This window comes from Pantherophis guttatus, chromosome 1 (genome assembly GCF_059756535.1).
Source record: "Pantherophis guttatus breed Tessera chromosome 1, ASM5975653v1, whole genome shotgun sequence".
In the NCBI taxonomy this organism is placed as follows: Eukaryota; Metazoa; Chordata; class Lepidosauria; order Squamata; family Colubridae; genus Pantherophis; species Pantherophis guttatus.
The window spans coordinates 172,204,421-172,222,288 of NC_142063.1; the positions used below are offsets into that span (position 1 = coordinate 172,204,421).

The 17,868-nt window shown below is 35.3% G+C and overlaps 1 protein-coding gene across 8 annotated transcripts; it reads right to left on the bottom strand.

The window, feature by feature from the left end:
- Positions 1-3,663: 3,663 nt before the first annotated feature.
- On the bottom strand, positions 3,664-17,553 carry CMKLR2 (chemerin chemokine-like receptor 2). Of its 8 annotated transcripts, none has more exons than XM_060688131.2 (4): positions 17,384-17,553; positions 13,293-13,334; positions 11,732-11,760; positions 3,664-5,600 (listed from the first exon to the last, which is right to left on the bottom strand). In XM_060688131.2, exon 4 carries the CDS (start codon positions 5,568-5,570, stop codon positions 4,488-4,490), a length of 1,083 nt encoding a protein of 360 aa, XP_060544114.2. In that variant the 5' UTR covers positions 5,571-5,600; positions 11,732-11,760; positions 13,293-13,334; positions 17,384-17,553; the 3' UTR covers positions 3,664-4,487. The 8 variants fall into 8 exon arrangements, with proteins under 8 accessions (XP_060544114.2, XP_087738267.1, XP_034287439.2 ...); XM_087882141.1 differs by lacking the exon at positions 11,732-11,760 and adding an exon at positions 12,586-12,674; XM_034431548.3 differs by lacking the exon at positions 17,384-17,553 and adding an exon at positions 15,407-15,546.
- Positions 17,554-17,868: the final 315 nt, after the last annotated feature.

A 17,868-nucleotide genomic window follows, 5' to 3' on the forward strand; every position in this document is an offset into this window, starting at 1 on the left:
ATTTCATGGGTTTAAGATATCACAGGAAGTGAGTTGTTCCAAAAGCTGCCTTTTGCAATTGTCAGTGATTTTGTCAATGGTGTTCAAGTGGTGCTCCAATTGTTTTGTGATTGCACCCAAGGGGCCTATTAGTATTGGTAGTATCTTTGTTTTCTTTTGGCCTAGTTGTTTTCTTTGCAGGTCTTTGTATTTTGTGATTTTCTTCAATTCTTTCTCTTCTATTCTGCAGTATTGTTGTTACTATTATAGATGGGGAACTGCCACTTTGAAATGGTTGTAAGTAAACATCCTATGTAAAAGACCAATTCTAGTCCAAGCTTATGTTTGCTTCATGGTGTTGTGACAGGTTAGCTCTCTTCTATTTGTGCAGTGAGATGGTCAGTGCTGTCTCCAAAACTACTCACAGGGTTGTTTGGATGTTCTTAAAGCTGGTGGGGTTTTTTTCCTTCTACCATTAGGTTTGGCAACTTGAACCTTGGCAAAATCAAAATGAAAGTAAACTTTGTTCTTTCGGAATTGGGGAATGTAGTAATTCATTCACTTACTTGTATGGTTTATAGACCATATAACCATACTGACTCTGAGCAGTGTAGAACTGCCCAAATCTATAATTTGGAATTAAAATATAGTAATAGGAATTAATATAGGAATTAAAAAATAGTAATCAAATTTAAAACAAAAACCATACCCTGTAATTTTGTGTACCACATAATACACAATATAACCCTATAGTGCTGAACAACAGTGTAAATTGGCTGCTTTGTGGAAAGAGACTTTAACCTGCTTGGTTTGCACTTTATTTATAATTACTATATCTGCACATTGCTGAAAATATCTTATTTTGAAACTGGGAGGGTTGGAAATCAGCATCCTAGGTGTTTTTCTAAAAAAAAAAATGCTGAGTTGAATCACATGGAAAAGCAGGTGCAATACCTCTGCTTCAGCATTTTGTTGGCTTCCTCCCCTGTGCCCACCCGCCCCGAGACCTGAAACAACTAAAATAAAAAATCCTCAAAGAAGAGATCTATCCCAGTAAACTATATAAACTTATGGATCTCTTTAACAGAAAGACATAAAGCAAGTGGTTAACAATACTTTTAATATGATCGGGGATAAAATTGTTTGACATTGACACCAATGATTTTTTTTTTTTTAGATTTAAGGAATGAGTAAGCTATTTGAATCTTTCCAAAGCTTTCTACTAGCAGCCCACCAACAATCAATTGAACTCAAATGGTATATAACTAGGGAGGCAAGCATACTATGGATGGAAAGAAAGGGCTCTGGAACAACTCCTCTACCATTATGTCTTTTTGCTTAAATAAGCATTCAAATGGATGGAATCTCTCAAAACTGAATACCCTAAGATGAAATTCACAGCTATCTGGATGACCTATAGAAGATGGAACATGATGAATTAACAGAGAAAGTCTAGCAGTTGTAGTCCCAACATATCTGAAAGATACTAGATTGAGGAAGCCTAGTTTAAGATTGGAATCATGTATCACATTTTATCATAATCCATCAAGTCATGACTTGTAGTGATGTAGAGTTCAGGCACTAATGACAGATGTTAATCTAATCCAGCCACTTCCAAATGTGGGTTTCTGGCTGTTGGACTAAAACATCTGTCATCAATAATAGAACGTGATCATCCAACTTGGTAGGTGGTCAAAGCATCTAAGATTTCCAAAATACATTCTTATACTTCAATGTCATTTGCCATTCTGAGTAATGATTTGTTTTGGCAAAGTCATCATGTCTCAGTCATGGATTTATTATCGTTTCCACTCTATTCAAGGACAATTGCAAGGATAATTATAATTATATATGCATTCTTGATATATATTCTCTAGGAAAATGGAATTTGGGAGCAAAAAAATATGTAACTGTAGTCATGCTTATTTGAACATGGATATCTTTCTATTTTTTAATTTTATAGCAACGGATCTGCTGAATATCTGTTGAAATATTACTTAGATCAGTCTAAAATATCTTAAACTGGAGAACATAACTGCATCCTAGAATGAACAGACAGCATACAAGTATTCCTCAACTTCACTTGCACTGTCCTGGTTTATGTGATTGCCATTTATAACCTTCCCATCCAGCTTCAAACAAGCAAAGTCAATGGAGGAGACAGGTTTGCTTATCAGCTACATGATTCCCTTAACAACTGCAGTGATGTGGTTAACAATGGAAATTTCCAGACATTTTCTACCATGCTTCTCCATGAAATAAAATGCGGAAAAAATACACACATAAAAGTTATTTTTACAAATGGGATGGAAATACGGTTCTGGGCCTATAGGATGCAATCCTAAGCATGAAGTTCTGATGAAATTAATACCTCTTCTATTATTCTTCCTGCAAAAAAGCCAAGAGGCAAAGAGCACATGGATCATCTGCAAGAGGATGATAAAAAGAAGAGTTGATATGATAGATCAAATTTCTATCCCTTTTTGTATGTGTGGCACCTACTGAAGAAAGAGTTGCCAAGTAAGCAAATTACTGGTGAACAAAAGAAGGGCTCTTCCACATGAAGGCTTTATCACATTTTGAAACTCGTTCTGGTATCATATAAGGTTTGAGTCTGGGAGAGAAGCAGCTCAGTGGCAGCTTATTTAAAACTGGACAAAGTTGGTGTATTGCTTGCCACGTTATGTTTCAGCGGAGCTTGTGGGTGCTCCGCTTTTTCATTGCCCAGAATTCTGATATTACCTAACCCTAACTTCTGGACCACAGGTAACTCTTCTCAGTAGAGCTTCAGCATCTTGTTCGTCTCTCCTCCTCCTCTTCTCTCTCCGTTTCAACCACTGAGAGAACCATCTAAGTGTAAAATGCTTAATACTGTTCTTTTACCATTGTGATATAACAGCTGACTGTTAATGCTTGTAGCCAGACAAATGCATGTACTGAAAGCATGATGGGAAAGAAGGCATCAGCAATTTATTTTATTTCTTTGATTCAACGTGTAGAAGAGAGAGGGAATATTGTTGTTCTGGGCTCTGGAGTAGCTTGTAGCAGAACACTTGCTAAACTCCACATTATCCTTTGATCAGATGGAGGCACCTGCTGACTGACTAATGATGTTTCATGCATGTTCTCAGTAGTTTGAACTCTATAGTGGTGAACATGTCTTCAGGACAGTTTTGAATTGTATTGGAACATTTTCATAGTAGGAGCAACATTAGTATGGGAATGGCCTCAAAAGAAAAGTCCAACAGTTGTGGAATAAAGGCAAAAATTATCCAATAAATAGGGGAGGGTCTTCATCTAAAGAAATTTCACTGTGCTATAAGAAAATCATGAGTTGTAGTGGCATTGTAAATTATTTTCTAATGTTTATGATTACATCTATCTTTATTTTATGATTCTTTGAGCTTTAAAAGCCCCCTTTAATTATAAATACCATTTTCCTTCTGTTTTATTACAAAAGATACTAGTATACTCCTTCCTTCTTAAAATACAAATACTTGCATAGATTTCTGTGAATGTAAACCTTTTAATGGCCCACAAACCTCATGTATAAATATTTCATTTTAATCATAGGCTGCCCTGAAAAATGTTAACGTTATATGCAGCTCTAGTGATACATAACATAACTAGCAGTGTTAATCATTGAGATACTTTGTAAGCAAGATTACGAATTCAGGTACCACCTTGAAAGCAATAACAGAAAAGTGCTTTAATATATGTAAATGCCTATATCCAGGCAACAGTAACAAAAAAAGAGATCAAATTGTGCTTACATTGTACATTTTCATTGGTATTACAAGCATGGTAAATAGAGTATTCTGTTACTATAGTACTATAATGTAGTACCATACCATATGTATAAATATTGCAACACAGTGCATTTTAGATAGCATAAGAGACAATATTTATCATAACACTTCCTCATACATATATACCACAGGACTATTAGTCTGCCCCGAGTTCCCCACTGATACCTTTTTTATTTTTGAGGAATGATAAAAATAAGGCAATACTATGATTCAGAATGTACTTCAAAATCTTATGTTTTTATAAAATGTCTTTTTTCTTCTTGATGTGCTTCTCTTGCTAACATTTTTAACCTCAGCCTAGAAAAGTTCACAAAGTTGAAACTGATAGAGAAGCAAAGATTATTCTATATTGCTCTGCTTTTCCAGTCTGAAATTACTCCCCTATAACTCCTAAAGGATAATTAATGAAAAAGTCTAATTGCAGAAGCTTTGAGTTATTATACCTGCAAGCGATATGTTGGGGCCTTCAGCCATACATTTACATTGTTCTAAGCTGCATCAATGTTCATCCCTATTTGACTGATAAGAGTTGAGGCAGGAATCAAAAGAGTCATCTATGCTCTCAGAGCTCTGTCAAGAATGAGAGATTTTAACAGAATTTGTAAAAAGCTTATCTACTTATAAGTGCTTATTTATATCCAATCATACTGTATGTTAATCTAGTGCTAAATTGAATTTAGTTTACAAAGAGGGATGCAGTCACTGCAAAATTTCCTCCAGAGGGTGTTCTATCACTGGGACTTCAGTCAACTGCAGACTCAGGGAATTCTGACCATGATCGCTCGCTGTAGCAGATCGGCTGACTTCCCACAGGGTGTGCTTGGCCAACTCTGAGAATGTCACACTAAAGCAGGATGGAAGCTTCTTACTGAGAAGGACATAAAGGATAGGGTTCAGGCAACTATTAATGAAGGCAAAGCCAATCGAAAGAGGCATGGCATTTTCAAGCAAATCATGCAAAGAGGTGTTATGATGAGCTGACAGTTCCAGAATGCTAAATATTTGATATGGGGTCCAGCAAATAAAAAAACCCACCACCACCGCAAGGATAGTCCAGAAGAGCCTGCTGGAGGTTAATACTGTACTTTTTTTAACCTGACTGAACAGAAAGGAATAACAAACAATCATAGTTAAGAGTGGAAAGAGATAGCCACAAATGAACTTTATCCATGTAAGTGTATGGTGTCTGAATACAATAATATCCAAATCTTGGTGAAAGTTGTAATAGCATATGGTGACATTTTGGGGTAATATAAATGTGTCTTTGAAATACAGTGCTGGGCTTCCAAGAACTGTAGCCAAAATCCAAATGAGTAAAACTAGGATATAGGCATTCCCAAGTGTCCGATGCCTATAGGAGAAGGCAGGGTGGATCAGATGGACATAACGATCAAGGCTGATTGCTGTCAGGAAGAAGACACTGGCAAACATGTTGAGCAAGGCAATAAAAGTATTTGCTTTGCACAGCCATTTCCCAAAAGGCCAGTGGAAGCCCATGATGATGTATGCAATATATAGGGGCAAGAACAAAACAAATATTAAGTCTGCAATTGCCAAGTTGAGGAACCAGATGGATGTAACTGTCTTATTCCATTTGAAGCCCATGATCCAAATAACTATTGCATTGCCAGGTACTCCTAAGAGAAAAGCCATCATCTGTAGCACAAGAGAAGCAATTTGTGCATGACTGAGGTGGGCCTGGGCCTGAAGTGGCTCATCTTCCCCATAATCTCCAAAGTATTCAGTAAAGTTATCTTGGTACAGGAAGTCAGCTGATGACATGACCACACTCTGTCTCCTAGGAACTTAGATCTGGAGGAAAAGGGATAGAGCAGGTAGTTACAAGTATAATAGTGGTACTTTCAACCAACTTGCTGGTATCTATAGGCCCACAAATGCAGTTATTCAATCTTGTACAGCAGTTTTCAAATATTGATCTGCATGGTAGATGGAGTCTTATTTAAAAGAAATAGGGTAATGCAGTGTATCAGGAAACAGCAAGGTATCATTGCACCAACTGTAACCAACATAACAATACAGGATACAGTTCATTTAGACCACCTCATGTTCATGATTGTATCTAATGTTTTGTCCAAGGACAATTAAGATTTCTTGTACCTTGGAAGCATGAGTCCAATTGAGGAAAGAGCCTATAGTGACTTCTGCTTATAATTTGAATTATTATTGTTGTTATTGTTATCATCATTGTATATATTTCCCAGAAACACTTTCCTTTGCATCTCATTGACACTTCTATAAATGAATGTTGTAATCCATTGTATCTGGAGAAAAAAAAAGAAATAAAAAAAAACAGACTGGGAATAGCTGTCACAGAATCTGCCTATCTCTCTTTTCAGTGCTTTTCCCCTTAATGTTCTCTGTAATGTTGACAGGGTTCACACATCCACTAAACCAGTCATAATGTACTTTATTTGGTCTGATATAACATGATGTGTGAATGCAGCTTGTAGTTTCTATTTCTTGATCTGTGAGTTGGTGTGAGATATAAATTGAGCCACTTCTGAGAGATTCACAAAGTATCATTAAGCAGAATACAGCTTTGCATAAGAAAGTCCATCCTTTCTGTAAAATATGTGGTGTTGTGGTTAAGACATTAGGCTAGAAACCAGGAGGTTGTGAGTTCTAGTCCCACCTTGGGCACAAAGTCAGCTGGATTACCTTGGGCCAGTTATTTTCTCTAAGCCCTAGGAAGGAGGCAATGACAAAGCACTTCTGGAATCTTGCCATGAAAAGTGCAGGGACTTGTCCAGGAGTCAAAAAACTGATTTAAAACCACAACAATGTATATGGAAAAGCAGAACTGCACTATTGAAACCCCTGCACTAAAAATGGCAAGATGGAAAAACATAGCACTTCTTAAGGGTTGGGAAGCTTGGCTGGCTATTGTTTGTTAAAAGTGTTTGAGTCAATACCTCAGGATGCTGTCCTACAAAAACCTATAAGAGAAATTGAAAGGGATAAAGCATGGAAAAACACTGAAATGGTCAGAAAGCAACATTGTTTAAAATAGAAATTCTTTACCATCTGGGAAAATAAAACAATATATTAAGAAGAGATGTTTCTTTAGAATATATTAAAATGCTATGAAACATTCATGTTTGATATTTTATGAACACATTTTATTTATTAATTCAATTTATATGCCGCCTTTCTCCGGAGACTCAGGGCGACAATGTCATTAAAACATAAGTTAACCATTTACAATATCTTTTTAAAGGCTATAACCAAATATCACCTTTTCTATACTGGAGACTTCTCAGGGAAAATAACATGCATTTATTTATTCCCACTGTGAATGGTGCCTCATCTCCTAATCCCTTTTATTCTGATGTATGGGCATTATGGGCACCTTTACCCAAACAATTTGGTATGCATTTTGACACAATATATATGTTTTTAATTGGAAGACCACAGGGTGGAAGAAACGGTTTTCTTAATTTTAAAATCACAGGGCATATATGAAAACAAAACACGCTTTCCACAAGTACAACCATAACATAGAAAGGAGCTACAGCTTTGCTCGCTTTAACCCAGTTGCTCCCATCCCTAAAATAATTTGTATTTGTATACAATGGAAGTATATGTTTTTAAATTGTAAGAATCCTCTTCTGTTTGTTTAGGTTGCAACTTTATGCAAACTATCTGGGAAATAAAACCTATTCAATTCAATGATGAAGCTGAAGGACAGCTTTTGATATGTCATGCATCCCACTGAAAGCATTTAGAGACATACAACTGAAAATTTCCATATGCCACTCAACCTCATTAAGTTTAATTAACTTCATTGCTAAATAATCAAAACATGCAATGCAGATGTACTTAGAACAGCATGTGCAAGAACAGCTTGCTGAATTGAGAGGAACACTTTATGGGGCAATTTTGTAAATTATGTTGGAAACATCAATAATAAAACCAGCTTGACATACTTTCATTTTATTCACAGTGGCAAGATTTTAGATATTACTTACAGTACATTGGTCTGCATTATGAATATAGCCTGGTGATAAATGATCCCCACATAAGAGGAACATATTTTTAGCATGTCTGCTGTTCAGCTCAGCTGGTTAAATTACCTGACTTGATTCTGACTTTTAATGCCCTGAAGAAAAAAGTCAAGTGAAGTGAATAATTACATTTAACTTTTTTTCTCCCCTTTCTCCTTTTTAACAAATATGCCACAAACTGAATAGGTGTGTGTTTTTTTTAATCAGTACCTGCCTTTAGGCTGGGCAGAATGCATTACTGTGTGACTGAACATATAGCAGATTCTGAGAACGAAGAGGAGGACCATTACAGAGGGAGGTAGGAAACATAATCAACTTAAGAGTAGCTCAGCCTTTATTACACCAAGTAAAACTTGATCTGGAAAACTGCTTTTGAAGACTTTCAAGATTTCGTCAATTTACAATAAAAATCATTCCAGAAGTCCAAGTGGTTATAATGCTCTGAATTTATCAGCCTTAGTGGCTGAGGCAATCAATACTGTTACTAATTTAAATGAACAGTGACAACATTGTGAAGAAGGGAATTAGCCAGATCAAGTCACAGGAACACACAGGGAGAAATTTAACCTCTATTCTGTGGTCCTGTCACTCCTGCTCCATTCTATTAACACCACTAGAAGATTTCTTCACACTGCCAATATTAACTTCAGTTGCAAACAAAGCTTAATTTGAGAAATAGGGCTATTTTAAAATGTTCTCTCTTTGATTCATGGAACAGACTTTTTTCCCCCCATAGCAATAAACTTACAGGTTTTGCAAATTTCCAGTAGAAGCAATTCACAGGATAGCCTAGTTGATGCTGATAACATCACTAATCTCCTCTCCCCCCTCCCCACCAGGCTTGTCCTGGGCAAACAGATACATGCACAATTGGTGATTTTTTAATAATTTTAAGTACGAGTAGCACTTTTTTGGTCCATAGGGGGAAAAGGAGTTTTCCTGAAGCACAAAAACAAGCAAGACCGACCACCGACTTGCAAACTGCTGCAAATCCTCCATTAGTACCACTGAGAAGGTGAGCAAGAGCAAAGAAAGAAGCACACTTGCTGGCTTAGAAAAGTGTGGCAGTCCTTGCCTTTATTTAAGTGAAAATGCAGCATCTCAATGAACGAAGATTTCTGAACATTGTGCTGATCCTGTCTTTGACTTAACACAGAAGTCCATAATCTCACCAGCAGTGCAACTATGGATTTTTTAGTCCACATCATTTGTATATGATCCTGTTTCATTTCTGTGACCCTCCAAGATCATAAAATGGCTGTGCTTTTGGAAACTGTATTCTTGAACATCTCCTCAATTATATAGATGGAATTAATATAAAATTTATATATAATATACCAGTGCTATCATCTGTGAATCTATCTTACTTAGCAGCCTAGACTCTAAATGCATTATTCTGCTATTGTTATCATCCCAAGCCAGCACGGTCATATCCATATCAGTGGGATAAATGGGAGTCCTACCTCAACATATTTAAAGACACCAAGGATGTCAAATGCCAACTTTCCCCATTCATCTCCAGTTTTTCTTTCCTTCATCTGTTCTCTTCAATATTGGCTTTAAGACTGAGCTTGCATTATCTGCATCTTCTAACCAAATGGAAGATTAAACTTTTTCTTTCAAATGTTAGCATTAAGCTAAAGAATGTTGTTTAGCAAAGAGGGTATATGGCTTTGTGGTAAAGATAACTTTTGAAAATATTTTCAAAATGTGACATTTTGTCCAGGATGCAAGCTATATCATGTAATTCTTCCCAAGAGGATGAATTCTACGCAAAGCACCAGCACCACCCATATGAGTCATGAAAAAAAATGAGCAAGTCATTTAAACAGCTGCAGTTGGAAACAATTTTAGGGTCAGAATGAATAAATGTTATTTTCAGTGAAAATAAAGTTGACTGGTCACTTTAAATAAAAAATATTCACTATTCTTAGCAAGACGCTCCGTCTTGTTGCCATTTTGTCTATATCTTCAATGTTTTAGCTCCAAGGCATTTGGATCACAAATATACATATATAAATGCATATATATAAACACAAATATGCACATTATTTTCTCATGTGGTTTTCCCTATATTTTCCTACACATTTCCAAATATCTGATATTTGAGAAAAGAATTTCCATTAGGCACAATCTTATAGATATAAAGCACCATCCTAGGCAGTTGGAGTGCATTCAAATTTTGGATAATGCAAACTGATAGATATTCTAATGCTGAAGCAAAATTTGGTTCAGGGCTTCTTCTTTATTTGAATTTATTTTTCTTTTTAAATTATGTTAATAGTTTATCAAATCATTGCATACTGGAATGTAGAAAATTCTTTCCTCTGTTACTGGATGTATGAATGGATTGATTGAATTATACTTTCTAATATTCCTAAACTGCAAGATAAAGTGTCTTTCCTCTTCAGGTCAGGCTAGGATAGGATTGTGTTTGTCTTAACAAAAAGTCTGTAGTTTGTCTTCTAATAAGATAGAGAACTCTTTAGTGTTGATTGATATCTGGTTTGTCTCTTCATGGACTCTAAATAATCTTATGATTTTCCTCCCCATTAACATCCTAAATTTTATGCTCACAGGTTCTTTAGAGTTCATTTAAATGAACCTATGTGGTATTATATGTAACATACTTAACTTCACGTAACTGATTTTCTATGCAAGAGGGAGGATGCTTTTGTCTTATCCAATCAACTTTTCTTTTGTAATTTCCCTTGATGCCCTAACTATAACAGAAAATATAAGTTGGGCCTTGGAGTTCCCTCTTTGAAAAGGACTTTTTTATTAGAACATTCTGAATAAATCGTAATTAAATGATCTTCTTCTGCCTCGGTTTGCTTCATTTGGGTCTGTGTATACTAGGGCATGAGCCTAATGTATGAAGAACACCATAGTAAATAAACTATCTACATTTCTTTTGGCTATTAAATGGAGGATCACTTTTAAGGGAAGACAATTCATTGTGGTGTTGCTTTCTTGTCCTGGTAAAGTAAGTCTATGTTTATTAATTGGGCTAAATTTTAATTCTTTTTTTTCCCCACTGTATATTTTAAAAATTGCTAGTGGGATATATGAGCGCCTTATCAGAAATCTACCAATTTAGATTAAACAAATTCTAGCTACAATCCCTAAAGTATTGATATATTCTAGTCACAACTGGCAATCAATGGAAGTAATTCTTAAAAGTTAGAGTAAATTAAAGAACTGGCAAACCTTCAAAAATAGCAAGATGCTTTCCTGCTTGAGAATCAAGTACTAAAGTAATTGTGTTTGACAAGGAATACAGAGCATACAATTGCAAGTCAAATATAAATGGTGACACACTTAGTATGTAATTAGAATGTTCACTAAAGATAGGAAAATAGATAGATAAAACTTATGAGGGATCTATATAGGAATGAATGGAAAAGGCAGTGCATAAGGGAGCGTGTCTCCTCACTTTGTTAAAAGGAAGTAAGAGTGAGGGACTTAAAAATTGGGCGCACTTAGAATGGGTTACTGAAAATTGTTTGTGGTAAAATGAGATAAAATCAAGAATGAACTAATATTAAATGAATGTGAAACTGAATATCAAAGTAAATGAGTGAAATGAGAAAAGTACATTGAGATGGTTTGGTCATGCAGACGGAATGGAAAGTGAATTGTAGAACAAATATAGGAAGAGCAAATGCATTGAAAGAGAAGAGTGAGAAAATTATGGTTGCACACAACTGAAATTTTTAAAAATATATGTGAAAGTTTAAGAATAAAAAGGCAACATAAAAAAAGCTGTATGCATATGGAGAAAGCAAAAATTATTGACAAGAGTAGAAAAGTATATATGGAAAGATAAAGTGAATCATGCTGATATAAATTAGATTTAGCTACATTTCCTTTTTTATTTTATATTTTAATGTCTTTGACTTACAATTTCTTACTTACTTTCTGTGCGTTGCATAAAGTTGCTTATCCTGAAAGAGAACAGTGTGATGGGTATGTATGTATGAAGCTAAACCTAATCTAACATAATCATTATTCTGTTTCTTTCTGTCATGAGAATAACATGGATGAAAAGAAGATAAATTCTATAATAGTGACCAAAAGATGAAAGCAATAACTAGATGGCCCATAAAGCACTGTAGCTAAGAATAATGAAAGCAAAGCTTGAAGCAACTTAGGGGACTGTAAATTTATAAATTTAAATTAAATATTATAAATTGTAAATAGAGCATTATAATTATATAGCATTATAATAGAGCTTAATGAAGGATATAAAAAAGATGTTGAGACTCTGGAAACAGTGCAGAGAAGAGCAACAAGAATGATTAGGGGACTGGAGGCTACAACATATGAAAAACAGTTACAGGAATTGGGTATGTCTTAGTCTAATGAAAAGAAGGACTAGGGAAGAAATGATAGCAGTGTTCCAATATTTGAGGGACTCCTAGAGGAGATCAAACTATTTTCCAAAGCACCAAAAGGCAAGACAAGAAACAATTGATGGAAACTGACCAAGTAGAAAAGCAACCTAGATCTAAGGAGAAATTTCCTAACAGTGAGTGCAATCAACCCATGGAACAACTTGCCTTCAGAAGTTGTAGGTGCTCCATCACTGGAGGCTTTTAAGAAGAGACTGGACAGTCACTTGACTGAAATGGAATAGGGTTTTCTGCTTAAGCAGGGGGTTGGTCTAAAAGACCTCCAAGGTCCCTTCCAATAATATTCTACATTCTATTCCCACCCACAATAGGATTTGTCTCACAATAAGTGGTAAAGGATAAGCAGGCAAAGGATACCTTGTTAGTGCAGCTTCTTGCAAGGAGGACACTTTTGTTATTGTTAATGATTACTCTGCAAGTTATAGAACATTCAAGCAGGGAATCAGCTACAAATAAAAAAAAGATGTTGATAATGACACAACTTCTCTTTTAAACCATATTCCAAATGCTTTTCAGTCTTCACAACATCCAGAGCTTCCCTTTTGTAGGAAGTTAGCACCCCTCCCCTTTTTCTGGCCCTTATATCCTCTCTGCTTTGTTGTTTCCTCTGTAGCTCACTAATTGTGATAGCAAACAAAAGGGGATAATCTGGGAATGAGAAAGAACTGATCTCCTGATCTTATTGCAAAGTTAAGAAAATTTCACCTATTTAGATTCCATAAAAGGAAGCTAATGAGGGTGTGGTAAAATAAACCATATTATTTCAGACAGCTGGTAGAGAGATAAAGAGAACACCAGCTCTTTGTCTCTTGTTCTCTATTTTCTATTTTCAAGGATAATTTAAAACAAGAAAGCACTTGCCCCCAATCCCTAGTATGGCATCACAGAAAACCAACAAGTTCCTCATCTGTGGAAATGAGAAAAGCAGTGCTTCTCAAAACTCAAAGCTGTTGAAGCCTGTTCATCTGAAAAAGGGCTTTGTCTGAGATCACAAAGATTAAAACAAACAAAAGCATACAAAGAAACTGAGAGATGGAGGGGGGGTGAGAGAGACGGACACTTACCACTTTAATTCTGCTGGGTGGAAAAGGCACCTGCAAATCTCCCTAAAATAGAATAGAATTCATTAGATTATGTTCTCCTGTCTGCTTCTTTCTTCTTTCACTGTTCAGATTCCACTTTAGCAACAGGAAAGGTGGAAGCACTTCCTCAATAAAATGAGAAATAGCTTCATATTTTGCACTGTTATTCCACAGCAAGAAAATCCTAGCCAAATGAATCATTCCGTCTCTTGGTATTCATATGGAGATGAATTCTCTTTGTCTCTCTCTTTATCACACACACACACACACACACCTCAATGTAGCACTGCTAACCCTTCAACAAAGGGAGCAGGAACCATCTTCCATTCAATCCTACTAAGATCAAATGGCTGTGGGTATTTGAGCCATGCAGATTTGGGGTTACTTCATGGAGAAGTGTGACCTTTGGATGGGGTCATACGTCTCCATTCAAAGGTGATATTCAACTTGGGGGTTTTCCTGGACTCAAAACTCTTGCTTAATGTGGCAAGGAAGGCCTTTAACACAGCTTAATCTGCTTGCCAGTTACATCCTTTTCTAGATTGTAAGGTGCTTCAGACAGTCACACATGCCCTAGTCCATTCATGGCTTGATTATTGCAATGAGCTCTACACAGGGTTCTTGAAGATCACCATTGGTCCAGGATGCAGTGTCTGGGCAGTGGTTGGTATGCCTCATTATGCCCATGTAACATTTCTGCTTCTCAAATTGAACTGATTGCCAGTTTGCTTCCAGTTGCTGTTCAAAGTGCTGGTTGTTATCTATAAAATCCTATGTGGCATAGGACCTGGTTATATGAAGGATTGATTGTCTCCCATAGTATTTGCCTGGCCAATATGATCTTGCAGAGTTGGTATACTCCAAGTCCCTTCAATTAAACAATGGCATCTATTGGGATTCCAGAAATAAGTAAATATGGCTTTACTACAAATAGGATGGTAGTTATTCTCAGGCTGTTTTAATGGCATTCAGACCTGGTGACTTAAAAAAGAATCCTGGATTTTAAAATTTCTATATTGTAAACTGTCTGGTAATTATTTTGTATAAAGATGTAATAAAATGGATAATAAATGATGAAAGAGCTGGCATTCTTCTTTTTGGAAGGAAAGTAGTCCACTCAATGAACTGTACTAAAATGTTCTCTGACTTCTTGAGTTTTCCTGACTATCTAGGATTATCATGGGTCATCAACAAACTCTACCAAAATTGTCTCAGTACTAAATCCCATCTTGAAACCAGACTGAAATGGATCTAGATTATGTGAACAATGCCTTATGTTGATTGGACTTTGCACCAACTTTCTCTTTAAATCACAGAAACCGAACTGTATAATAAAGTATATATTAATACTATATGAAAACTAAAATATCCAGGAGCTTGTTAGCAGAAAGGGACACCTTCTTAAACAAATACTAGATGTATTCACACCACATTTTATTGAGCAGAATTCTGCTTTTTTAAAAAAGAAATTGTATAAGTATGATCCATTGTAATTTAATTCAGTAGAACTCTACTCAAATAAGAATGCATCAAAATATAGTCTGTATCAACATCAAAATATAGGCTGCACTCTCAGAGAGTCTATCAAGTGTACTGTCTTTTAAAATTAAAAACAAAAGTTTACATGCAAAATAATTTTTCCAGTTACTATATATGCTTGGCTATGCTGAATTTCAAATAAGCCCAGTTTCAAACAGGTCTCATCAAAGTTCAGCACTGAGAAATAATAATGTATTTCCTGCTGTAAATACAACACTTAACAATCAGGAGTATTCCTCACAAATTTCCTGTAAATGCACAATTTATATATTTTGCTTCTGAAATGGGACTCCACTTGCGTACATAAAAATCTGATCTAATTGCAAAAATATTCACTAGTGCATACTGTATAACCCCCCCCCCAACAGACTGAAAACAACCAATATAATAGTCTTGATCTCAAGACCTAAGACACAGAATATTGGTTCTACATTTTTTTAAATATCGGTATATATTAGCAAGCAAAGGCAAGACCTGAAAGAGCTCATAATTTCTAAAGCAATATAAACAGGCAAATGTATATAACTTGGTGCAATTTCTGCAAATGTTGACATTACTTTTTCCAGAGTTCTGATGATCTGTTGCTTTCTTTAGAATCTATGATAAAAGTATCTTCAGGAGAAATCTCTCTTCTCTGTGAATATATTTCTTTCTTCGTTTTCATGGTCATTTCCTTTGTTATGTGTCTGTAGATATTATGCATAAAAATAATCCATTGTCTAAACTGCATCAGTCTGCAGCTATATGCTTGATCCTTCTGAATGACTCAACACAGAGACATACAACATCAGCAAAAACAATGCAAACATACCTGCTTTGGTGCTGGTATCAGGCCAGGAAAATGTTTAAAAATAAATGTGTTCCTGTTAGAGCTCTTCCAACAGCAGAAGACTGGCCCTTCTTAGTTCACAACATGCTATATTGCCAGAAAGAAATCTGGATAGCTTTTCTTTTGGCAAAGTTGGCATTCGCCTGGGATTGGGTGGGTGCTGGCAAATTACACAATCCTAACAATTATGGACAAGCAAAAATAACCTTCAAGAGGCTTATTCAGATGATACAAAAATGTTTTAGTATCCTGTAACTAAAGTCAGGCTGTACTATATATATAGCCATATATCAAATAAGAAAAACACACAGAATTGAATATACCAAGTAGCTAAAAAAAACTATACAGCTAAGGAGTTTTCAAAGTTAAGGTTTAAAATGAAATCTTGAAATAATAAGCCTCTTCTAATATGATAAGCACAAAATGTTATCTTGAGCTTTACGCAATCCACCCACTTGGCAAGATAAGGTAGAACAAATTTTTATCAACCTTGATAACCACATTCCAACAAGTTTACAATAATCTTCTTGTATAGATGTAAGCAGAAAAAGTATTATTTCAGTTAACTAGAGCACACATGTATATACACACATATAAAAAACGCTATAAATTATTTTTAAAATAAAAATTGCAAAAGCAATACAAGTATTAACATATTTGCCAATAATGATAATATTAGCTAAAACAAAATAAATGTTCAATATAATAAAGGGCTGCAAAATGAGCTGGAAGAAAATTGCAAACCTAAATGCATTAAACATTTGTTTGTCATTCAAATCCTACTGTTGGCAACATGACCTTTCAGCAAATTCTATTTACTGTAACATTGCAATGTCTTTTCAGCTGGAGTCACAACTTTTGCAAAGTCCTAAAAGGGGTAAATGGTTGCATGATCAGTGAACCCCAAACCTGAAGCATTGAAAACAGGAGAGTGAGGGAGAGAACCAGACCGAACTCTGATATTTTAAAAAGGCATCATTTAAAAAAGATTATCACTTTTAAAATTTTAGTGCTATTAGTTATTTATATCTTTCCAGAAGTAAGACTGTGCATTTATAATGAAAGGAAAATAGATTTCCGAGAATAAATCCACATTGTTTCTGATTAATTGGTGAATTTTTCAGGAAAGGAAGATCATGTCCCAGATTTGCAGTATATACTTTCCCCCACCCAGCATCACGCGAATATCAATCATATCATTACCATGTAATAGCAGGATTTTCAAACTGTTTGTGTGTGTAGCATCAAAATAGAAAAAAGGTCTAACATAGCAGTTCATAAATGAAGTTATATATCAGCAAGTAGAGCATCTTTTAAAATAAAGAAAAAAATACAGATTTATGGATTCAGAAGTTGGCAACGGAAGAGATAGTAGGGAAAGAGAATGCAAATGCATGTTCACATCTTTCAGTTGCAATCCTTTACATATTTATTCAGGAGCAAACCCAACTGACTTCAGTGAGAATTGCTTTTAAATAGAAATATCTATGATTGTAGCTGAGATTGTTTTAGTTCATAATGTCTTAGAGATAGCACAATTCTAGACAAGCTTACTCCAAAATATGCCTTACTCTACTCAATGTGATTTACTCCCCACCTAGAAACATCAAAAGATTATGTTCCCCCAGGGCAATACACTTACTGAGTACAGAGTCTAAATTAACATATATTAAATTTAAACTTATTAAATTTAAAACCCACTTACCTAATAGAACAGATGGCTCCTTGGTAGAAAGTTAAACCTCTTCTGCTGTTCTAATTATTTTTTTTCATCATCACAATTCTTTGCACTTGTTGCAGGGATTATTTTAATTTCCTCTTCCCTGGCCTCTTTAGAAAAAACAGTGCTGAAGCATTCAATATTATATTCCGAATAAAAGAAAAAAGTTGTATGGATATCTTACAAATCATCAGTTTGGCAAATAGTTGAGTGACACTATTATTGGCTCTTATGTAATGTTAACTAATTGAAACCATCTGACCAACAGAAATAATGTGGGTCACTAGAAGGTGTTTGTTCCTGGCCACCATTGACCATTTTCAAGATTTTGTTGTTGTTGTTTTGTACTGTAATCTATAATTCTGCTAAACTGTGTTCTACTAATGCAAGAACAACAACCCTCTAAGGAAATGGCATCATGAGAGGCTCAGCCAATCTCATTGTACACATGTTGTACTCTGACAATAAGG

Coding starts and splice junctions, on each gene's coding strand:
- CMKLR2 (XM_034431532.3), bottom strand. CDS start 5,570: ATGTCATCAGCTGACTTCCTGTACCAAGATAACTTTACTGAATACTTT.